Below are 25000 nucleotides of genomic sequence, written 5' to 3'. Positions count from 1 at the left end.
CGTTGGATATTTCTTGGACACTATTCAGTCTATCAGTACCAAATTTGGCAAGATGGTGTATGATGACAAGGCCCCAAAACACATACATAGCATCTTGACCTTGCTTCAAGGTCAAGGTCGCAGGGGCCATAAATGTTGTCTAAAAAACAGCTATTTTTCCCATTTTTCCCATTTTCTCTGAAGTTTTTGAGATTCAATACCTCACCTATATATGATATATAGGGCAAAGTAAGCCCCATCTTTTGATACCAGTTTGGTTTACCTTGCTTCAAGGTCAAGGTCACAGGAGCTCTTCAAAGTTGGATTGTATACATATTTTGAAGTGACCTTGACCCTGAACTATGGAAGATAACTGTTTCAAACTTAAACATTATGTGGGGCACATGTTATGCTTTCATCATGAGACACATTTGGTCACATATGATCAAGGTCAAGGTCACTTTGACCCTTATGAAATGTGACCAAAATAAGGTAGTGAACCACTAAAAGTGACCATATCTCATGGTAGAAAGAGCACCATTGTACTTCCTATGTCTTGAATTAACAGCTTTGTGTTGCATGACCTTGGATGACCTTGACCTTGGGTCAAGGTCACATGTATTTTGGTAGGAAAAATGTGTAAAGCAGTTCTTAGTGTATGTCATTGCTAGGTTTAGTTATTTGACCTTGACCCTGAAGGTCAAGGTCATGTAAAGGTCAAGGTCAAGCATGTGAGTCGTATGGGCTTTGCCCTTCTTGTTCTGCATGATCTAAAAAAACAAACAGAAACGGCTACAGGAAATGCACATACATTTATATTATCACAGATATTTGTAACTTCTGGAGATTTTAGTAAATGTATAATATGTGGATATTACTAAGACTCACAGGTATATTACAATTGCTTGTCTTAACATGTGCTTGTATAAGACATCATGCAATGAAATGAGTAATTTTACTTTTGGTGCTACTATGCTGCCATACATCACTTTGGAGAGTTTCCTCTTTAGTCGGCTGGCCAGCAAAGTTACCAGCGGCAGAGTCCGCGGCTGCCCCCTCACCCTTTCTTTCAAGGCGTACAATTCCTTGCCGTGGCACACCCCTCCCCCTCCCCGGTGAGTAGACATGGAGGGGCAACCGTTAATAGCCACCACCCCCCCCCCACCCCCTCCCCAAACCCGGGCAGAGACACAGAGTGCAAAACGACGCTTCCAGGCAACATCTGCTGCCACTCCACCACCCCCCCCACTCCCCCCGGGTACCATGTGTTATCAACAGTTTTCTATTATTTCAGCGAGTGAGAGAAGACTTGCCAACAGGCCAAAAAGAAACTATGAGAGAGAGATAACTTTATTTTACAAGGATAAAGATTTAAGGGTAAGCGCAGCGAGAGAGTTCTCGTGATTGTTTTAATTAAAAAACTCATTCATAGAAACTAGAGACTAGGTTTCTGGTCAAAACGAATGATTAATCTGCTGTATCATTCGCTTGTCGGAAAGACAATCGGCCTACGCGCATCTCTCAAATATGACCTTCTCTTGTCTACTGTCTCGGAAGATTTATTCTACTCCCAAATAGCACTTCTTTGCACCTCTTATGACTCCTTCGTCCTCTAGAATCCCGTACCCACACCAAATACGAGCTGATTTGGTGAAATAAAGCACATTTCTACTTGCAAAACCCATCGAACAGCCATTTCCGGTGCTCGATCGCGGACATTTTCAGCTTTGAAGGCTATTTACGGGCAAATATCAATCGCTCCCTGACTTTTTATGCATCGAGAAACAAATTTAGTCATCGCTGAATCAGTAGCTTACCTTAAATCCCGACATAAATCAAACAATACCTAGAAAACAGACAAAACTTGCCTTCACACGTGTCATGAGCGGCCTTCGGCTTCTGTTCGGCCTTTGACCGGTTATCCCCCGTGAATCCTTGGTTGGGAAAATTGGAATCATTCTTATACATTACTGTAAAAAAGACAGACAGACGTTGAAAATGAAACTCACTTGAGTGCTGCTCCCATCCTCGTACATCTGTCCATGTCATGCCACCAACCACACACAACACGACAGCGACAGACCAATGTCTTAGCATGTTGCTTTCTGAAGCGGTGATCTCTAATGGTAGTTAATCAGTTACACACAATCTTTTTATCCAGGCGTAGTCAAAGAGGGTTGTCACAGGAATTCAAAGCGAAATCAGGAAGCGACTCTGCTTTGATTGTGTAGTTTTAGTGGAACAGTTGGCGGATTCCATTCAGACAGGTCATTCATGTCATGGGACAAGCACATACCGCTTAGTGTCAATTTATGCAGTATTGTCCGTTTGAAAAAGGTTCTTATCACATTTTGGTCCAACGAGCAAAACAAACCTGCACCAGAGACTGTAGAGTACACTGCACAGCCCACGTCTTCCTCTTGCCTGGTATCCGCACAACAGGCGCTTGAATTCCGGTTTTTTGATAGTTTATTTCTTTCTTTGCTTATCTATTTGTTTCTTTTCCCTAAAAATAGATAGATAGATAGATAGAAAAGTAGGTACTCGACATGTGGACATATAGATAGATAGATGTATAGATATATAGATAGATAGATATATATAGATAGATAGATAGACAGACAGACAGACAGACAGACTAGACAAGACAAGACAAGACAAGACAAGATAGATAGATATATAGAAAGATAGATAGATTGATAGATAAGACAAGATAGATGGATAGATAGATAGATAGATAGATAGATAGATAGATATATAGTAAGACAGACAGACAGACGAACAGACAGACAGACACACGTACCGACTGACTGACCGACTGACCGACCGACAGACTGACGGACCGAACGAACGACAGGCAGACCGACAGACTGACCGACTGACCGACCGACGGATGACGGACCGAACGAACGACAGGCAGACATACAGACAGGAGTTCATTTGACGTGAGTAAAGTAGATTGCATTTGCACTGACGCAACAAAGCTTAAAACACCATGCCCATTGACAATACTAATGACATTAAAAAAATCATTAAAAAAGAATAAAGTAATACATTGTTTAAAAGCACCGGTTGTTGGTTTTAACGACCTTTCAGTCTAGCGAAAAATAATGTTTATTTTGATTTTGAATTGAATTGAATTGAATTGAATTGAATTCATTTCAATAAAACTTTATTGTCTGAATGCAACAAACAGAAATGTTTCTTTTGGCTCGTGTACGAGAAATATCACATAAAAAAACACACTCTCAGAACATATAGACACATAAAAGTACACATCATACACACATAACCCACACAACACGTATACATACCCGCACCCTCACATACGTCCACGTACATACTCTCGTTTATCCTTTATATCATATAATATAATCTCTCTCTCTCTCTCTCTCTCTCTCTCTCTCTCTCTCTCTCTCTCTCTCTCTCTCTCTCTTCACCGTTATAACTGTCATCTATACGTTATCGCAGGCATGGCAAGACTTTGACGAGTCATCCCTGACATCATCCAGGTTATCACAAGCTGTCACAGGATTAATATCCATTGGCAGTTAAATGTGATTTAAAACAGAAATAAGACTTCACGAGATAAGGTCTGGACAGATAGTTAGATAGATAGATAGATAGATAGATAGATAGATAGATACAGACATACATGCATAGACAGACAGCTAGATATAAAGAAAGAGACAGTTCCTTCCGATGATGAAAATGTGGCTCTCGGACAGTGCAATTGCTGATTTCCCTAACCGTGACAGTTGAAGAGCAAAGAAGTAGCCTACTGAGTGTGCAAAAAAAAAAGTGTATCACTACGACTTCATATGGATACTTTGTGTGGATATACATGTAATACACACTAAAAACACTCACAACTTTTCCTAATCTGAGTTCTGAAAAAAGCAAACAGTTCTACTGATGTAAGCGCCTGTGCTCCGTACTTGTGCAACGAGGAAGTACCATGCATTGCATCCATTCGGTCCCTTTTGCTCTTTACCCCTCTCATTCCCTTCAGTCACTCAATCCTCTACACATCCTGTCAACAAGAGAGAGACCATGAACAAGAACAAGAACAATTCAGTCTTTATTTAACTTGACGAGGGTAATAGAGTAAGCACTGCAGTGATCTGCTTTGTTTCATCTGGCCCTCGCCCTAAAGAGGGACTAGTCTAAAATGGCTAAAGAATAAACAAATAAAGAAAACAATTGCTACATGTTTATAGATGAACTGAAGTAAGAACACATTATAAAATGTACATACAATACATTGCTTAGAAGAAAAATGTGAGTTCATTTGACGTGAGTAAAGTAGATTGCATTTGCTTAGAAGAAAAATGTGAGTTCATTTGACGTGAGTAAAGTAGATTGCATTTGCACTGACGCAACAAAGCTTAAAACATCATGCCCATTGACAATACTAAACTTGATGGCATTCAACAAATCATTTAACAAAAAAGAATAAAGTGATACATTGTTTAAAAGCACCGGTTGTTGGTTTTAACGACCTTTCAGTCTAGCGACAAATGATGTTTATTTTAATTTTGAATTGAATTGAATTGAATTGAATTCATTTCAATAAAACTTTATTGTCTGAATGCAACCAACACTGAGAAATGTTTCTTTTGGCTCGTGTACGAGAAATATCACATAAAAAACACACTCTCAGAACATATAGACACATAAAAGTACACATCATACACACATAACCCACACAACACGTATACATACCCGCACCCTCACATACGTCCACGTACATACTCTCGTTTATCCTTTATATCATATAATATAATCTCTCTCTCTCTCTCTCTCTCTCTCTCTCTCTCTCTCTCTCTCTCTCTCTCTCTTCACCGTTATAACTGTCATCTATACGTTATCGCAGGCATGGCAAGACTTTGACGAGTCATCCCTGACATCATCCAGGTTATCACAAGCTGTCACAGGATACCAGATTAACATCCATTGGGAGTTAGATGTGATTTAAAACAGAAATAAGACTTCACGAGATAAGGTCTGGTCTTAAAAACCTCTGTGCTGGTAGTTTGCTGCAGGAAGGTCGGAAGAGAGTTTCAGAGACTGCTACCTGAATAAATTAAACTAGACTTGAATAGGTCAATCCTAGTTAGAGGAATGTTAAATCTCATCAATTTGCGTGAATTTCTCAACGTGAATTTTGAAAATATGGTTTCTGGTACACATCCATCAATAATGTCATGCATAAGGGTACCTTTACATTATAGATTTGGCCTATATGGTCCGCTGGACCCAAAAAGCAACAACTAACTAACTAACCTTTACATTATAACCTAGCCTTGCCTTCAGAGGGAAAATGGCTACGTTTATGTAGTCTAACTCAGATAGGGTTGTTTTCTTTAATAAAACTACTTTAAGCGCTCGTTTGTGTAATCTAACCACTTGTTTGAATGAGTTTTCACTTGCCGAGTCCCACAAGGTAGACGCGTAATCAATCGCAGACTGAATATGTGCATTAAAGAATAATGTCCTGGATTCCAAATTCATAACGTGCTTGATTCTAGATAAGAAATATACTTTCTTGAATATGAATTTAGAAAGTTTTTCGATGTGATGTGACCAAGACAGGTTGTTATCAATGGTCACTCCCAACACTTTATGATGGTCAACTTTTTCCACAATTTTTTCATTAACCGTTAAATCGTGAAATGTTGAGGTTATGTTTTGGCGTTTTTGCTTAGTTGTTATAATCATGCATTTTTTTGCGGGTTAAGGGACATGTGATTTAGTGAGAGAGAGAGAGAGAGAGAGAGAGAGAGAGAGAGAGAGAGAGAGAGAGAGAGAGAGAGAGAGAGAGAGAGAGAGTGCACCAAGAGAGAGAGAGAGAGAGAGACAGAGAGAGAGAGAGAGAGAGAGAGAGACAGAGAGGGAAAGAGAGAGAGAGAAAGAGAGAGACAAAGAGAGAGAGAGAGAGAGAGAGAGAGAGAGAGAGAGAGAGAGAGAGAGAGAGAGACTGAGAGATTGCCGCGTATCATAGTTTCGATGTTTGTACGAGTAAGTGTGTAATCGTGCGTGCATACACGCTTAGCGGCGCGCGGTTGTGTGTGTGTGTGTGTGTGTGTGTGTGTGTGTGTTTGTCCGTGTGTGTGTGTGTGTGTGTGTGCGTGTGTGTGCGTGTGTGTGTTGTGTGAGTGTGTGTGTGTCTGTGTATGTGTGTGTGTGTGTGTGTGTGTGTGTGTGTGTGTGAATGTTTGTGTGTCTGTGTTCATCTTTCTGTTTGATTTCTATTTAAGTAGAAAGTTATTTTTTAATCTCCTGTCCGAGTGCACATTCTCATGCATGACTGTACAGATCAGTCGCCAGCTCTCTCTGCTCATCTCGAGTCTTTTCCTCAGCGTTTGTTCTACTGTACTCCCCACCTGTGTCGTTGAAATGGTCGTAGTGGTTCTGAGGCAGGTCGTCCCCGTTCTCCACTGTCACTCCCAGCCTGTTGTAGACATCAGCGCCAGAGGCAGAGGAAGCTCAGAGCGACGACACCATCATGTTACCAGCACCGTCATCACCGACGACTTCGTAATTAGTTGCCGCAGCTCCTGCCACGTTGGAAGTGGTTCCAGTTTTGCTCGAGACGGAACAGTGATCAATCGGTTTGGCTGGAGATTCAGAGTTTTCATCCTGGAGGTGACTTGGTTTGGAATCGTCCTGGATTCCCGGTTGGCCGTGGTGTCTGCTTGAAGCACTGGGGTTGGATCTTGGCTCGGGGGTTTCGCCGTCTTCGTTCAGGTGGTTATAGAAGTCTTCGGGAAGCGGTCCAGGGGGAGGAGTGACTTGAGGGTCTTTGAGGGACAGAACGTTGTAGCTGTCTTGGTTATTGGAGCAAGATCCTCTGCCTTGTTCGTTGGTGTTGGGCGAAAAAGGTGATGAGAGTTCGTAGCCAGTGTCGTCTACTGTGCTGTAGTGATGAACAGAACCCGTGTGACCGCCGCCGTGGATTCCAGATGAGTTATTTGAACCGGGGTTTGCTGCAAAACACAAGCCAATTATATATCAATTAATAAAATAAAGACACATCATGAAGTGGTGATGTTCTATCATTTTAACACAAGACTGGATCCTTCCGATCTGATCTGTCAAACAACTTTTCTTACCCAGCAGCTTGCAGCCGTTCTCATTCATTGTATCTTGAAATTAGCTGTTGACATTTCTTACAACAAATCTTCTGAAAATGTTGAACCCGTGCAGTGCGTAACTACACTTCGTTTTAATTTCACCCTTTGTCGCCAGGAAGAAAGGGATAAATTCAGAACCAAAGCAAAACAGAGATGGAATGGCGATATTTTTATGAGGTATTTGCAATAATTCAAGGTACATGCATATCATTTTCCAGATTCTTCTTCGCCTTGACCTTTTCAAACGAGTTGGTCACATTGATCAACAATCCTAAAACTATGAAATATCTACTTGGGAGGGTATATTGACACTTTTGCTTAATTCTATAATTGTCTGGCTTGCGGTTTTCAAAATAAAAAAGTTCGTATGTGCCAGTTTACTTATAAGCGCCACTAACCATAGAGTTTTCTTTGTGTAAGTCTGTTAAAAGCCCAGTATACTTCCCGTGTGAACAGATACGGCCATCCTTCTTCTTGGACACATAACAAAAATCAACACTCTGGTTGCTTTTGTGCAGAGTGGGACTTTGAACTGTTTTCAATGAATTCATTTCTTAAACTGCAACTGTTGAATTCCTGGGCATATCTGGGATAGTAAGCAGAACTGTGTTCGAGTGAAGGACTGTGCCTTTGACCTCTTGTTTATCACAATTGAAATTTTACTCGCATGTATATATTTGATCGATAAATTGGACTGTGAAAGGAGTATGTTCACCTACCTTGCACTTGATCGTCGCACGATACATAGCAACTGTTGGTGTAAACGGCCGATGCACGAGTGGGTCTTGGTGACCTGAAAATGCATATCAATATTATGAAGAGAGAGAGAGAGAGAGAGAGAGAGAGAGAGAGAGAGAGAGAGAGAGAGAGAGAGAGAGAGAGAGAGAGAGAGAGAGAGAGAGAGAGAGAGAGAACAAGGAAGTTTGATTTGCTCATGTGAACCGCTTAATGTACTGGCTGACTCATCCAACTAAAAAGCAAACGGATGGATGCGACTTCACAAATAAAGCTTATCATGAGATGAATCGGATCAACTGAGCTCTCCATGATGCAACGCTAGATTATGTGTGCTTTTGATAACATCTGGTGTGACTGGATTGTGTGCTCTTTCAACTTTTCATGTGAACAACCGGGGGTCGGGTTACCCGGAAATGTCTTTTTTTACCGGTAAACATTCCAATTTACCGGAAATAAAATTGGTAACCGGTCATCCATATATGAATATATATTTTGTGATGTGTCTTCCTGAGAAATATCCTGTAATTACAGTGTGTAAGGCCCAGTTTTTATACTTGTTTTCTTTGTCAAGAGCTGACTAATGTTTTGAAAAAGGGCTTGTGGGATCACTGATAAAATGTCTGTTGCTTCTAATAATTGTGTCTGCATTGCACCACATCCAAAATGTCTCAGTTGAGATAATAAAGTTGTCATGCCTTGCGTCTTAGGTCTCATACTCACGGTGTCTTTTGTGTCCTGAATAGATGTAAGGTCCAGTGATCTGTCTTGCCCTGTTTCTGAGCTCGTCTTCTCAAGAACACGATGAGGATGAGACAAATGATGATGACGACAGCGAGAATAATGGCGACTACAGCGGTAATTACCGCAGTCGAGACACCAGAGTCACTGTCCTCCGCAGAATATGCCTCCGTGGGATTGTTGGTTTGGGAATGATCGGGTGCTGTGAAACAGAAATGTTCAATCTTTATTATTCCGTGTTTTGTTTTGTTTTTTAATGTGGGAAAACGTTTTTGATATGTGAAAGCTATTAAGATGCACATGATCAAAACGCTCATTCTGTAGGCCTACAATACACCCATACGGACTGTGCTTTATGTAACGAATAAGTTCCGTTTCGACATGGTTTTGGCGCAGTCCATGCATTTACCTTGAATTGCTTTCTTCTTCTTCATCTTCGATATCGAAAGCTGACCGGCAGGTTGGCCTAGTGGTAAGGCGTCCGCCCCGTGATCGGGAGTTCGTGGGTTCGAACCCCGGCCGGGTCATACCTTAGACTTTAAAATTGGCAATCTAGTGGCTGCTCCGCCTGGCGTCTGGCATTATGGGGTTAGTGCTAGGACTGGTTGGTCCGGTGTCAGAATAATGTGACTGGGTGAGACATGAAGCCTGTGCTGCGACTTCTGTCTTGTGTGTGGCGCACGTTATATGTCAAAGCAGCACCGCCCTGATATGGCCCTTCGTGGTCGGCTGGGCGTTAAGCAAACAAACAAACAAACAAACAAACAAACGCTAGCATTTATTGAGAGTCATGTGTACAGAAAAGGCAAATCACAGCCTTCATGGAATTCTCAAGAGGACCTTAATCGGACCTCTTTTACAAGTTTTCCCTGTAATGATTAGCTGGTAAAGCGGTACAGCTGCATCACATCAGATCGTCGTACTCAGTTGTAATGTAAGGCTTCAAAGATAAATCCCTTCCTGTGACAACGATCACGTAAACCGTCACAGATTATGTCTGTCCAGGCTTTGACACGGGGTGGGAGTATCCTGACGCTTGGACACACACAAGTCCAACAGCCTGCATGCTTGCCTACGATGTAGATTTGGAAGTTTTTGTTGTTGATTGATCTCGCAGATTGACGCAGTAAATCAAGATGGCATATCAAATAAGGAATCGACAGAAGAATAAAAACAAGAACAAAAATCAAACACCATGTCTTAAAATTACTTGAAACTTCATCTACCTGTGCTATTTTCGCTGGCTTGGGTATTGATGTCCACATGCGTGTTCCCGGTTGATAGCTCAGTCGCTGGAACGGATGTCGTTGTTGGTGTTGGCAAAGTGGTAGAAATGTCTGGTTGGCTGAACTCAAAGACAATGTCATCGACGTCAACCGTGCCTCCACAGGACGTGTTCTTTTTCTTCCTTCCTTCAAACACTATCTGTGCAACAGGAAATAGGAACAGATTATTTGTTTTTCGCTGGAACTGATTTGATCGGAGCTTTCTCTTACCAAATGCTGAGACTAGATATCTTGACACTGCTTGCAACAATACCCAAAACAACTAACAAACAAACAAACAAATTAGAATCAGATATGCAATGTCTCATACTACGATATCTTTGCAGATACATGGAGAATACTGTTGGCTTCTCAGTTTACACGATTTAGATAACAAATTTATTAATTGTGTCGTTCGTTAACAAAAAACAAAAAACATGTGAAGAAGCAACGAGTGTAAACTGTACAGGAAGCCTTGTACTATTCTGTTTATCCTATTAATACTTCCGTGCCATCTACCTCAAACTTAAATTCGTCTCCGTCATTTTAAATCAATCGCGATATCGTTTGACCTCTTGTTCTTGTTTTACACGATACACACACACACACACACACACACACACATATATATATATATATAGGCAAATATTTAAAAACAATCTCCTCAAAAGTTTTTGTGATGAATATGGAATATGTTTATTGATGATGATCCAAATCAAGTTTTCGCCCCCGCGGGGGGCTTCTTCAGGGTGATAGAATGATGAAGGATGATTTGGATTGTGCCACCAAGAGAATGGTGTGACGTAATACAACATTATAATTGTGGTCTTTCTCGCGTGTGTAGGATATAAACGTGACATCATTTGTTTCCTCTTGCATGTGACCTACAGATACAGTCATGTGTTAAGCGAGTCGTTCTGCTAATTTGTTTTCAATAAAAGGGAAACAGATCGAAAGTTTGTTCTCAAATTGATGTCTGTTTCAGACCTTTCTTGGTAGACGATCTGATATGGAATGTAATTCTGCTTTAGACGCATTTACTTCCTTGTATTACAATTATTAAGTAACGTAAAAAATCTATCAAAGCTACATAAGCTTTCTCGATACAGATTCCGGGACGTACCCCCCCTCCCCTTCCGCCCCGCTCCCCCGAAAAGATTGATGAAAATCAATTTTTTTTAACAACATTTGAAGTAACGGTTGTAAAAAGATATAAGCTTTTTTTATGGAACTTTCTTCGTTTTCATTGTGACAGACCCACATGAAAATAGCTTCAAACACGGAGAACACCTTGCACACGGAGAAAGGAAACACACATGAATCGGTCCCGCATAGCCAAATAGGTTGAAGAAGAAGTTGAAGGGACATTAAAACGCAAGAACCAGTCAACCATGTCGCAACAGATAATAAGAAGGAAAACACAAATTATTACTACCTGAAAACTCGGCTCTGTACAAGGCCTTTGTAGACCTGGCGACGTCTCAGAATGCCAGCTTGCACCAAACAATCCCTCTCCAGTCACATCCACAGTCCTCCACAGCAAGGTCCAGTTGGTCTCTGTCACCAGAAAGACTGCTAGCTGACAGGCACGCTTATCGTTCTTGATGAAGCGGTTAAACCTCAGCCGGCACGTCTGGTTGACGGAGCCGTGCAGCATTGGACTGAACAAAAGACCCGTGTCGTTGACTTGTGCGCTGTCCATGTCCAGCGCCATGTAGTGATCACCTGTTTTACATACAGGTGGAAGCGGAGGATAGTGAATGGATTCATCATTAATCTCGGCGACTTGAAATAAGTTAAGTCGTTTTACCGGCTGGCCACGCCAAACGACATTCAAAATCTTAAGTAAAGTCAGACATTTTGTTGTTGTCCTCACTGAATAGTTGTTCTGATTGTCAAATTAGGTTTTGCTAGCACACAGAATTCTCTCGAAATGTCAGAACATACCGGAACTACCGGCAATATGTCATGCAACACAGGCTGTCAGGCTGATATATATATATATATATATATATATATATATATATATATATATATATATATATATATATATATATATATATATACCCCTTTTTCAGTCAGTCTGTCAGTCAGTCAGTCAGTCATTCAGTCAGTCAGTCAGTCTGTCAGTCAGTCAGTCAGTCAATCAGTCAGTCAGTCAGTCTGTCAGTCAGTCAGTCAGTCAATCAGTCAGTCAGTCAGTCAATCAGTCAGTCAGTCAGTGACCAATCCAGTCTGTCTGTCTGCACGTATGCCTGTTTCTGGCTGATATTCAGGAAGTGTAATTTCATAAAGACGGTTTGTGCTAAATGTAAAACATGGAAAGTATAACGGTTAAAGGTACATTCCTTCACGCGCAACCCATCATGTAAACCGCTACAGATCTGTCCAGGCTCTACATGGGATAAGAGCATATCCTTCCAAATAGACACATAGCAACAATCAACAGCAGGTACGTTGCTGTCTGTGCAGAGTGGGAACTTGTTGGTGAATACATTTTGCAGATTGACATAGATGTCATATAGGAAATTATTCCAGAAAGGGAATTTCAAACCTGCACAGGGCCAGGAGGAGCCAGGCTGTAGTTTCTTTGCGTATACGTATGTCATTGTCGAAGGATTGACTTATTTTAGGTCACATTCTGGACAGAGCAATAGTGGTGTACATGTTTGCGTGCACGAGAAACCAGTTTAAACAAAAGTCTGTCCACACTTTTTCTTGTACATGTAGATTATATGTACTTACCACCGCAACACGACTTTTCTGTCCAGTGAAGCGTCGTGTTTTCACCGTCCTTCCACCCACATTGACCGTTTTCAAAATCACACGATACTGCAACATGATATTGAAACGGAATGCATCCAATGAAAATCGATGCTAATCTGAAGTTTGCAATGTTTACCTCCATTGCGGAGCATTCCTTGCAAAACCCAATATTTCTCCCATCCCATTGTGAAGGGTATCTTCCTTATCGAACAAAATTCCCCCCCCCCCTCACCGTACATCTTTCCTTTTTCGAAAACGCAACAACCTTTGATGGTACTACATGTATATACCTTCTTTGATGTCGCTGACTTGAGCGATTAGGGATAAACTAGGATTACCTGAACTTGCGAGTTACGGTTGGAAAGCTGTTTTGGGCTTTTTACAAAGTTTTGATTTCAATGTTTTCTTCTGGCTGGTCCGTGTCGTGAGAGTTGGAATTAACATTATGAAGTGTCTTTCAAAGAGATATGTGCAACTGTAATACATTTCCGTAATCAAGAGTGAATCGATGTACCTGGAAAAAATGATGTTCTGGACAGTCTTCAAATGTAACAAAGTGCACTCGTGATGTTCTTGGCTGCACTTTGACATGGAATGTATGTATGTATGTATGTATGTATGTATGTATGTATGTATATATGTAGGTATGTATGTAGGTATGTATGTAGGTATGTATGCATGTGTGTTGGTGTGTCGGTGTGTCAAGTGTGCAAGTAAAAAGGGTATTGTAGTTGTACATATATTACTTTAGATATTTTTTTGTTATCATGGGTTTTATGAATTTTCTTCTCTTATTCTTTTATAATTATTAATTAATGACCTATATGTGCTGATGACCAATTTAATTTCCTTTGTTGGATCAATAAAATGTTATGAGTTATGAGTTATGAGTTATGAGTCGTAACAGTAAAGCTGTCGTCTTCTTGTCGTAATTTTCTTAGACACCCTTTGCAATATTTTCTAAGTTGTTTGACGTTTCGGAGAAAAAAAGCGCGACCGGTCTCTCTACGGTGACTGTGTTCCTTTCCGAAATATTGGATTAGCTCGATTAATTTTAGTGTCACAGATCTAATATTCCTGTAGCATTGTGAAGCAATAATTTCCGTTCGAGTAAAATTTCGTTTTGCTTAATTATAAACTTTACGGAGAGAGAGAGAGAGAGAGAGAGAGAGAGAGAGAGAGAGAGAGAGAGAGAGAGAGAGAGAGAGAGAGAGAGAGAGAGAGAGAGAGAGAGAGAGAGAGAGAGAGAGAGAGAGAGAGAGAGTGTGAGAGAGAGATTTGATTTGTTATAGACATCAAACAAACAACCACTCGATCAACTGAACAGCCAAACATTGTGGTCAGCAACTGAGTAATCTGGGAAAATTGGAATCATTCTTATACATTACTGTAAAAAAGACAGACAGACGTTGAAAATGAAACTCACTTGAGTGCTGCTCCCATCCTCGTACATCTGTCCATGTCATGCCACCAACCACACACAACACGACAGCGACAGACCAATGTCGTACCATGTTGCTTTCCGAAGCGGTGATCTCTAATGGAAGTTAATCAGTTACACACAGTCTTTTACTCCAGTTGTGGGCAAAGGGGGTTGACACAGGATTTCAAAGCGAAGTCAGGAAAATACTCTGCTTTGATTGAATAGTTTTCGTAGAGCAGTTGGCAGATTCCATTCTGACAGGTCATTCCTGTCATGTGGCAAGCACATGCCGCTTAGTGTCAATTTAATGCAGTATTTTCCGTTTTAAGAAGATTATCATGTGATGGTCTCATTTTGGTCTAACGAGCAAACAATCTTGCACAGCCCACTTTTCTCTCTTTCCGGTCTCCGTACAACAGGAGCTTGAATCCCGGTTTTTTGATAGTTTATTTCTTTCTTTGCTTATCTATTTGTTTCTTTTCCCTAAAAAATAGATAGATAGACAGACAGACAGACAGACAGACAGACAGACAGACAGACTAGACAAGACAAGACAAGACAAGACAAGACAAGGCGAGACAAGATAGATAGATAGATCGATAGGCAGACAGACAGACAGACAGACAGACAGACAGACAGACAGACAGACAGACACACAGACGGACAGACAGGCAGAAACACCGACCGACTGACCGACTGACCGACTGACGGACCGAACGAACGACAGGCAGACAGACAGACAGACCGACTGACCGACCGACAGACTGACGGACCGAATGAACGACAGACAGACGGACAGACAGACAGACAGACAGACAGACAGATAGATAGATATATATATAGATAGATAGATAGGTAGATAGATAGACAGACAGACAGACAGCTAGATATAAAGAAAGAGACAGTTCCTTCCGATGATGAAAATGTGGCTCTCGGACAGTGAATTTGCTGATTTCCCTAACCGTGATAGTTGAAGAGCAAAGAGGTAGCCTACTGAGTGTGCACACAAAAAAGTGTATCACTACGACTTCATATGGATACTTTTTGTGGATATACATGTAATACACACTAAAAACACTCACAACTTTTCCTAATCTGAGTTCTGAAAAATGCAAAAAGTTCTATGTAAGCGCATGTGCTCCGTACTTGTGCAACGAGGAAGTACCATGCATTGCATCCATTCGGTTCCTTTTGCTCTTTACTCCTCTCATTCCCTACCTCTCAACACCACCCCCTACCCCCGCACCCTTTTCAACAATCAATCAACCGTTTTTCTTTGTATACGTACTGGATTTATACCCCGTTGTGAAATTTACCCTTGTAACCGAACACTGTATACCATTTAAAAACCTAGTAATGAAAAACTTGTGTGTGTGTGTGTGTGTGTGTGTGTGTGTGTGTGTGTGTGTGTTTGTGGTGTGTGTGTATGTGTGTGTGTGTGTTTGAGAGAGAGAGAGAGTGAGAGAGAGTGTGAGAGGGAGAAAGAGGCAGAGAGAGTGAAAGAGAGAGAGAGAGAGAGAAGGGGGGGGGGGGGGGGCGGAGAAAGAGGGTGTGATGTCATATTATAGACATCAAAGAAACAAACGGACAATCAACTAAACATCGAAACAAACAGTTGAGCAATTGAGTAGTAGGAAAAAAGGAAATCATTCTCACAAAATATTAAAAAAAGACAGGCAGATGTTAAAAGTGCAATTTCAGAAATGTTGAAATGTCTCGGTAGGGAAAAGGGAATCATTCTTACAAACCCCCCCGCGGGTTAGGGGGAAGAATTTACCCGATGCTCCCCAGCATGTCGTAAGAGGCGACTAATGGATTCTATTTCTCCTTTTACCCTTGTTAAGTGTTTATTGTATAGAATATAGTCAATGTTTGTAAAGATTTTAGTCAAGCAGTAGGTAAGAAATGTTAAGTCCTTTGTACTGGAAACTTGCATTCTCCCAGTAAGGTAGTAATTATATTGTACTACGTTGCAAGCCCCTGGAGCAAATTTTTGATAGTGCTTTTGTGAACAAGAAACAATTGACAAGTGGCTCTATCCCATCCCCCCCTTTCCCCCTCGCGATATAACCTTGAACGGTTGAAAACGACGATAAACACCAAATAAAGTAAAGAAAGATTCTTACAAAATATTGGGAAAAGACAGACAGACGTTAAAAATGCAACTCACTTGGGTGCCGCACCCATCCCCGTACATCTGTCCATGTCAAGCCACCAACCACACACAACACGACAGCGACACACCAATGTCGTAACATGTTGGTGTCTGAAGCGGTGATCTCTAATGGTAGTTAATCAGTTACACACAGTCTTTTACTCCAGTTGTAGGCAAAGAGGGTTGACACAGGATTTCAAAGCGAAATTAGGAAATAAATCTGCTTTGATTCTGTAGTTTTATTTGAACAGTTGACGCGTATCCATTCAGACAGGACATCCCGCTTTGTGTCAATTTAATACAGTATTTTCTGTTTGAAAAAGTGTGTTATCACGTTTAGGTCCAACGACCAAAGAACCCTGCACAGCCCACTTCTCTCTCTTCCTGGTCTCCAGGGCCGAGATACACAAGAAAGTGTCCAGCCGGGTGGGAGCCAGCCGCTGTGTTGGATTGGTTGACATTAAGATTTGTTGTGATTTCTACGAATCAGACCCCGCGGTTTGTTCTCTCCCGGTTGGGTGGCACCCACTTTCGGTTCGTGCACCTCACCCTGTGTCTCTTGAATCACATTTTTTTCAAAAGCTTCTTTCTTTCTTTGCTTATCTATTTGTTCCCCCCCCCCCAAAGATAGATAGATAGATAGATAGATAGATAGATAGATTGATAGATAGATAGATAGATTGATAGATAGATAGATAGATAGATAGATAGATCGATATATTGATATATAGAAAGATAGATAGGCAGACAAACAGATAGACCGTGACGGACAGATAAACAGACAGATAACAGACAGACAGACAGACTGACAGACAGATGAGGGGTATCTAGATAGATAGACCGTGACGGACAGACAGACAGACAGTCCAGACAGACAGACAGACAGATAGATAGATAGATAGATAGATTGATAGATAGATAGATAGATAGATAGATAGATAGAGACAGACAGACATACAGACAAGACAGACAGATAGATATATATATATACATATTGATATATAGAAAGATAGATAGGCAGACAAACAGATAGACCGTGACGGACAGATAAACAGACAGATAACAGACAGACAGACAGACTGACAGACAGATGAGGGGTATCTAGATAGATACATATTTATATTCTGAATATGTATAGATAGATAGGTAGGGAGGTCGGTATAGCTAGATATAAAGAAAGACACAGTTCCCTCCGATGATGAATATTCGCTCTCGGACAGTGCAGTTGCTACTTTCCCCGTGATAGTTCAAGAGCGAAGAAGTAGCCTACTGAGTGTGCAATACACATTGTATCACTACGACCTAATATGGACCACTTTTTTTTTAATTGCTGATAACTAGCTTGTTTTCGTGCAAAGAAGTTTCATTTTGTGTTTGGTAGTCCTTCTTTCTTAGGTTAACCGTTAGGCCTAATTAGAGTAAAATAGCTTTGATACACATTCAGCAAAAATTAAATACAGAAAAAATCACAAAGAGTCCATATTAGGAGCCTGGGCGCCTAATATGGACCAGTGAAGCGGCCTTCATGAATCACTGTAAAAAGCCCCCTATATTTCAAATGACATGATACAACTTAGTGTACAAGTCAGCCTAATTAAAATATGCTCTAGATTTATCTGTTTCGGGTTGATGAGAGCATTATTTGAAGCACACCAGGAAACTAAAGAAGCTTATCAAAAACAGAGTGAAAATAAGTGAAATTATCAACTTCCACGAAAAAAAGACTTTTCGTTGCATTTTTTTTAAATCTCGAGGGCTAGTTATAGGTTATTACCAGCAAGCTTCTTAATGAATTAATGAAAATAGCCTTTAGCTTTTATTTTCTTCGATTTGTTGAAGGTGGTCCATATTAGGGGACTCGCACATACTTTGAGATTTTGCTATTATTTTTTGTTTGCAGTAGAAACTCGGGGTCAACACTGCTAAAATGTAACAAATACGGTATTAGCTGTCATATAGCCATTTCTGTTTGATAAAAGCTTTGGCTGTAGACAGAAACGAGTCCGTTTTAAGCAGCAAATTTAGAGTGAACGCTGCCAAAAGTGAAAAAAGAGAAAAAGCCTAACGGTTTTGAGATTTGTGTTTCTGCAACTGTTTTGACATGTGCAAGTTATCCAAAGAGGGTGAATACAGCGAATAAAACTTTTTTGAGCGCTCTAGCTCTTATTGGTGTGCAGTGTATGCCTTTGAATGATGAATGGTGTTTTTGTTTGTATGTTTGTTTGTAATGAATCACTTTCCTTTATTTCAGCGTAGTGTAAGCTCCAACTGTTAACGCAGAAGCCTAATACAACGATGTGTGTTTGAATGTGTATGTGTATACATGTGTGTGTGTGTGTGTTATGTTGTGTTGTGTTGTGTTGTGTTGTGTTGTGCTGTGCTGTGCGGTGCAGTGCTGTGCTGAGCTGAGCTGTGCTGTGCTGTGCTGTGAAGTGCTATGTTGTGTTGTGTTGTGTTGTGCTGTGTTGTGCTTGTGCAATATATACCTTTTAGTGATGGATCTTATTTTTGAATGAACCATTTTTCCTTTAATTTGCTAGTTACCGCGACTGTCTCACGTGCTTGCACTGAATCTTGAAGTTTTTGTGGTACCATTTTTTTCACGAAGAGCCTTGTCTGTTCAATTGAACAATGTATAGATTCTATGCTAATCTCAGTAAAGGCATGTCGTCTCATTTTGGACACGGTCATTTCAATCCCAAACGTGTTTTTTCGTTTAAAAGTCGGCGGTCTTCAAACACATGTGTATAATTCTAATGGACTTCAAATCAATGGAAACCAACCAAGAAACCGAGCAATTAGTCGGGGAAAGGGATATTATTCTTATAAATCAAGAAAAGGACAGGCAGACGTTGAATATATAACTCACTTTTCACGTGCACCTGTCTGCATTATGCCACCACTCACACTAACAAAGCAACGACAGACCAATCATGTCTGAGCATGTTGTTTCAGCAAGCAGTGCTCACAAATGGTGGTGCATCAGTTACCCGCCCTCTTTATAGTCGGTGTCTTAGGGGTTTACACAGGAAATAAAGACAAAAAATAAGAAGATTAGTCGCTGGTGGTACCCCTATTCACTAATTTTATTGGAAGACGTTGCTTTTTTTCGCTCCGCAAGTACACGCATGTGACTTTACAAACAGACCTCGCTCGGCGTGAAGTCTGCACAGGATCAGATGTCCATCTTAGGAAATTTATGAGAAGGAGCAGCCAGGCCCCTTTTTCAGGGAACGCCAGTGAGTTGATAGTATTTTCCTCGTCCGTCTGGGTTTTTACCTGTCTCAAAATACCCCATGCAGCAGGGAACAGACCCAATTGACTGATTGATTGATTGCTTGCTTGATTGATTAACTGATTGATTAATTGATTGATCGACTAATTTATTGATTGATTTATTGGTTGGTTTTTGTACCTACTCATTTATGTACGCATTTACATTTATGTATACTGTTATTTTCGGACAGACGACCAAACTGCCAAGGTGACAAATACACAGACAACAGGTAGGGGAAGGGCTCCCAATATGGACCGGCTCCTAATATGGACCACATCCTGTTCTGACAAACTAACGGCGCTAGAGCGCTCAAAACAATTTCATTGGCTGTATTCACCCTCTCTGGATAACTTGCATATGTCAAAACAGTTGCAGAAACACAAACCTTAAAACCGTTAGGCTTTTTCTATTTTTTTTCACTTTTGGCAGCATTCACTCTAAATTTGCCGCCTAAAACGGACTCGTTTCTGTCCAGAGCCAAAGATGTTATCCCACAAAAATTGCTATATATATGACAGCTAAGACCGTATTTGTTACAGTTTAGCAGTGTTGACCCCTAGTTTCTACTGCAAACAAAAAATAATAGCAACATCTCAAAGTATGTGTGTGTTGCCTGATACGGACAACCTTCAACAGTTCGAAGAAAATAAAAGCTAAAGGCTATTTTCATTAATTCATTAAGAAGCTTGCTGAAAATAACCTATAACTGGCCCTCGAGATTTCAAAAAAATATATCAATTAGTCTTGTTTTCGTGTAGTTGATGATTTCACTTATTTTCACCCGGATTTTGATAAGCTTCTTTAGTTTCCTCGTGTGCTTCAAATAATGTTTTCATCAACCCGAAACAGATAAATCTAAAGCATATTTTATTTAGTCTGACTTGCACACTAAGTTGTAACATGTTATTTTGAAGTATAGGAGGCTTTTTACAGTGATTCGTGAGGGCCGCTTCGCTGGTCCATATTAGGCGCCCAGGCTCCTAATATGGACCCTTTGTGAATTTTTCTGTATTTAATTTTTGCTAAATGTCTATCAAAGCTATTTCACTGAGAGAGAGAGAGAGAGAGAGAGAGAGAGAGAGAGAGAGAGAGAGAGAGAGAGAGAGAGAGAGAGAGAGAGAGAGAGAGAGAGAGAGAGAGAGAGAGAGAGAGAGAGAGAGAGAGAGAGAGAGAGAGAGAGACAGAGACAGAGACAGAGACAGAGACAGAGAGAGAGAGAGAATGACAATGACAATGACAAATCTTTATTTTTCGAGGGTGACAAGAATAAGCATAGATATGCTTTTTTGCATCTGGCCCTCGCCCTAAAGAGGGACTAAACTATTTTACTATAACTATGACCAGGGAAGAAAAAAAAAGAAGAAAAAAAAGGTCACATAAAAACATTAATGGTAGAACATATAAGTTTATGTCACGTACATGAAGCGCATTATGTAGAAGCATTGTAGATCATAAGGTAGTGTTCAAAACTGGGTGTAAAGCAATGAAGATAAACGCAAAGTAAGCATACTTTGCAACAATACATTAGCTCAGCAAAACAATGTATCACAAAGCCAATCTTCGTGATTTTGTCACAAATAAACAATAATTCCGAAAATGAACAACTGTATACAAAGAGAACATACCAATCAAGTTTATTTGTTCATAGAGTTTATTAAATGAAAAGAATATTTGGTTCTAAAAGAATCGCTATTGGTGGATTGCCGCAGGGCGTCCGGAAGAGCGTTCCAGGGGCTGCTTCCTGAATAAAGAAGACTTGATTTAAATAGGTCTATCCTAGGAAGAGGAGTGTTTAGTTTTATAAAGTGGTGCGAATTCTTCAAAGAGAACTTTGAACAAATGGTTTCGGGTACATTTTCTGTCATAATTTTATGCATCATTATTCCTTTGTTATAATTCATTCTTGACTTTAGATGTAGGACCCCTATGTTGATGTAATACTACTTTTAGCGCTCTTTTGTGTAATCTGCTGAGTAGCTTTAGGGAATTATCAGTTGCTGAGTCCCATTGAGTGGATGCGTAATCAATAAGAGACTGAATATGAGCAGTAAAAAATAACTTCCTGGCTTGACAATTAAGAGAGAGAGAAAGAGAGAGAGAGAGAGAGAGAGAGAGAGAGAGGGAGGGAGAGAGAGAGAGAGAGAGAGAGAGAGAGAGAGAGAGAGAGAGAGAGAGAGAGAGAGAGAGAGAGAGAGAGAGAGAGAGAGAGAGAGAGAATACGAATACGAATACGAAAGTTTATTCAGTTTTAGGCCAGAGCCCCTTCTGAAGGGTATGCGCCCATATACAACATAAACATAGTAAAACATTGTGTTTCATAAATGACCCAAATTTGTACACATCAAACAGTAATACATGTGTACATAAATCATGTCACAGTGATTAATCTTTTCATTCCCTGATAAATGTATTGTGCTAATTTGGATATTTGACTGACATTTCCAGTAGACATAAGCAAAGTATATCGGTACATACATGGATGATTATAATATTTTGGCTTTATCAATAATACTCTTAGGTCACGTAGTGCAGGACAGCAAAACATAAAGTGTATTTCATTTTCTTCAGCCAATTTACACAGACGACACAACAAATCTTCCTCACTCCGTACACTATACCTACATCTGTGTACAGCGAGATCCGAAACACCGAACCTAAATTTAGTTAATGCACTTTTCACATAGCTGTTCATTTCCATATCTATATACGCTTCAGTACTGCTTCCGGTCTTAAACAATCTGTATGTAGAAAATCGATCACTGCTTTGCATATGGTCGTTCCAGTCTTGCCATCTGCAATCTATCAATCGTTGTCTAAAACATTTCAAAAATCCACCAATACTGTCCACCCCTTGGTTGTACCATACATCTGCAAACCCATGAGAGAACAAACACTTTCGAACATCCGTCGCCCATGTAATTTTGCCATTACAATCTAAATTATAGAGAACTTTGTATGCTTTACATGGAATCTTAGAATTGTCCATTTTTGTTAATTTTAGCCAATATGTAATGCACTTTACATATGAGTTTAGATATATTGGGAATCTTCCCAATTCACCATACACAAGGTCGTTTGGTGTTCTCATGTCTACATGTAGGAATCGTTTCATGGCGAATAAGTGCAGTTTTTCTATTTCCGTACCTTTTTGGAAAGCCCAAATCTCAGCACCATATTGCACAATCGGTTGAACTTGAGAATCAAACAATTTCGTAAACAATTTGTAAGAACTACTCTCTAACTTGTGCAACACACGAAGTATACCAAACACTGCCCGTTTACCCCTGCTCACCAAATCTTGACACAAAACATTAAAACTGAGTCTCGTGGAAACAATATTCCTAGATACTTATAAGCGTTAACAACAACAACTCTATCTGCACCATAATTCCATTTTTCACAACTAGCTAAATATCCTCCTTTACGGAAAACAATAATATTAGTTTTGTTCATATTAACTTTCAACTCCAATCGAGAAGCTGCATTGTACAAATTATTCAGCTGTCTTTGCAGGCCAACAACAGTTGTGGAGAGCAATACAATGTCATCAGCAAAAAGCAATATGAAAAATTCAACAAAATCAAATGTCACACCATGTTTTCCATTTTCCATTACTTCCAAAGCTAATTCATTAATGAATAACGAAAACAACACAGGGCTACATACATCACCTTGTTTTACCCCATATGTACAATTTATTACATCAGTAAATTTAGCGCCACATCTTATTTTAGCTTTCACATCCAAATACATGCTTTTCACACAACGATGCAATTTTCCTCTAATACCGTTTTTCATAAGTACAGGCCACAGAAGTTTCCTAGAAATCGAATCGAATGCCTTCTCAAAATCAACAAATGCTACATACAATTTTCTGTTATTTGTAAACTGTTTCTGAATGGCCGCCAGGAGTGTAAAGATATGGTCAACTGTTGAATGATCTTTTTTAAATCCAGCTTGATGTTCACCAGTAATATCATTTATGCTAATCCATTCCTGCAATCTGTTATTAATTATGGAGCTATATAATTTACTGCGGATATCACACAGTGATATTCCCCTGTAGTTATTGGTGTCATTTATCTGACCTTTCTTAAACAGAGGCAAGATTATTGATTCCTTCCAGTTGTCCGGGTAAAAACCACTATCAAACAAGACATTAAACAACCTTACCAAAAACATCACCACAGCCTCACCCGAATGCTTGAACAACTCACCAATCAGCCCATCTGGACCAGCAGACTTTCCGTTCTTCAGCTTTCTAATTGCAAGAGTGACCTCTTCTTTCGAAATCGGTCTATCTAATACATGTTCAACAACATCCTCATCATTTCCTTCATCATTAACATCAGCATTTTCATCCACAGCACCATCAACGACGTCCACTATAGCTACATGTGTGTCCTTCTCTAATACATTCTTAAAATGTTGGAACCAATCATCTAAAGTAATGTTATGACGCGGCTGCGTTTTCCTCCGTGAAAGTTTCTTCATAGTTTCCCAAAATAGTTTCTGCGATTTTACTGAGTTGCTCAAGTCAGCGATTAGACCAGCGTTGTAGCTTTTCTTTTTCCTAACAATCAGGTATTTATATTCACGCCTAGCAATGCAATATATATTTTTATCAATAACATCTTTTGATTTTCTACATTTATGTAACATCTTACGGACATGACTTCTTGCTGTTTGACATTCGTGGTCAAACCATTCTCTCTGTAACGACTTACCACCCATTGAAATTCTTTTCTTCATGCATTCAGCTTGCTGTTTTATAACATCATTAAACTTGTTCAGTGCGGCGTTAACATCTGTCTCAATTAAGGCAGCAGCATTGACAAGTTCGTACTGTACATCACCTGAATTCATTAAAGAGGAGAAGGCAGCCGCACATTCAGTCTTCCAACAATATTTGGCAACAAATTCGTCAACCATACAACCAGCTTCATTCATAATGGCATTCGGCATACATCTTTTAACATTCAAAGCCAACTCCACCGGCATATGGTCTGATTCAATACGCTCTAAAACATTCAACTTGCATTTATCCGCAGCTGATTCAAATAGATTTACAGACATCAAAAAGTAGTCATTCACACTGTTTCCACTGTCAGAAATAAATGTGTATCGTCCACGAAGGTCACCTTGACACATTCCATTTAGAATACACAATCCGAAACCAGTACACATACAAAGCAATTTTTTCCCGTAATTGTTCAAGATTTTATCTTCGGAAGACCGTTTTGTTTCAGACAAATCAACTTTACTAATAACATGTACATATAAATCATTTTCGTCAACATAATCAGGTGTAATATCCGAGGTCCTAGAATTCAGGTCACCACATACGATTACATCTACATCATCCAAAGACAAAAGACTATCCGCAAAGCATGATTCTAAAATATTTATTCCATTTTCAAAATCAAAAGCAGTATAATACGGTGAAAGTTCAGGTGGAATGTATGCACAGAGAAGCAAAATGTCCTTTATGAACCTAAAGTACTCTTTATGCAGAACAAACGA

The 25000-nt window shown here is 40.0% G+C and overlaps 2 protein-coding genes across 6 annotated transcripts in view; both read right to left on the bottom strand.

Annotated features, from left to right (window-relative positions):
• LOC138966849 (uncharacterized) overlaps nucleotides 1–16793 on the bottom strand; it is a 47090-nt gene extending 30297 nt beyond the window's left edge. For 2 of the 5 annotated variants that reach the window (XM_070339207.1, XM_070339208.1), the window contains exon 1: nucleotides 1989–2414. In XM_070339207.1, coding sequence (XP_070195308.1) covers nucleotides 1989–2076 — 88 coding nt within the window. In that variant the 5' untranslated portion in view covers nucleotides 2077–2414. Of the gene's footprint in view, nucleotides 1–1988; nucleotides 2467–16215 lie in introns of those variants that run through there. The other 3 variants (XM_070339206.1, XM_070339209.1, XM_070339205.1) reach the window with 3 other exon arrangements.
• Nucleotides 6137–13175, bottom strand: LOC138966846 (uncharacterized). The gene is made up of 6 exons (XM_070339201.1): nucleotides 12602–13175; nucleotides 11292–11581; nucleotides 9818–10016; nucleotides 8574–8793; nucleotides 7835–7908; nucleotides 6137–6968 (listed from the first exon to the last, which is right to left on the bottom strand). The coding sequence occupies exons 1-6, from the start codon at nucleotides 12762–12764 to the stop codon at nucleotides 6469–6471; spliced, it is 1446 nt and encodes a 481-aa protein (XP_070195302.1). The 5' UTR covers nucleotides 12765–13175; the 3' UTR covers nucleotides 6137–6468.
• Nucleotides 16794–25000: the final 8207 nt, after the last annotated feature.

Source organism: Littorina saxatilis, linkage group LG5 (genome assembly GCF_037325665.1).
Source record: "Littorina saxatilis isolate snail1 linkage group LG5, US_GU_Lsax_2.0, whole genome shotgun sequence".
Lineage (NCBI taxonomy): Eukaryota > Metazoa > Mollusca > Gastropoda > Littorinimorpha > Littorinidae > Littorina > Littorina saxatilis.
The sequence above is the reverse complement of the archived record's forward strand: the minus strand, read 5'-3'. Positions and strand labels throughout refer to the sequence as shown.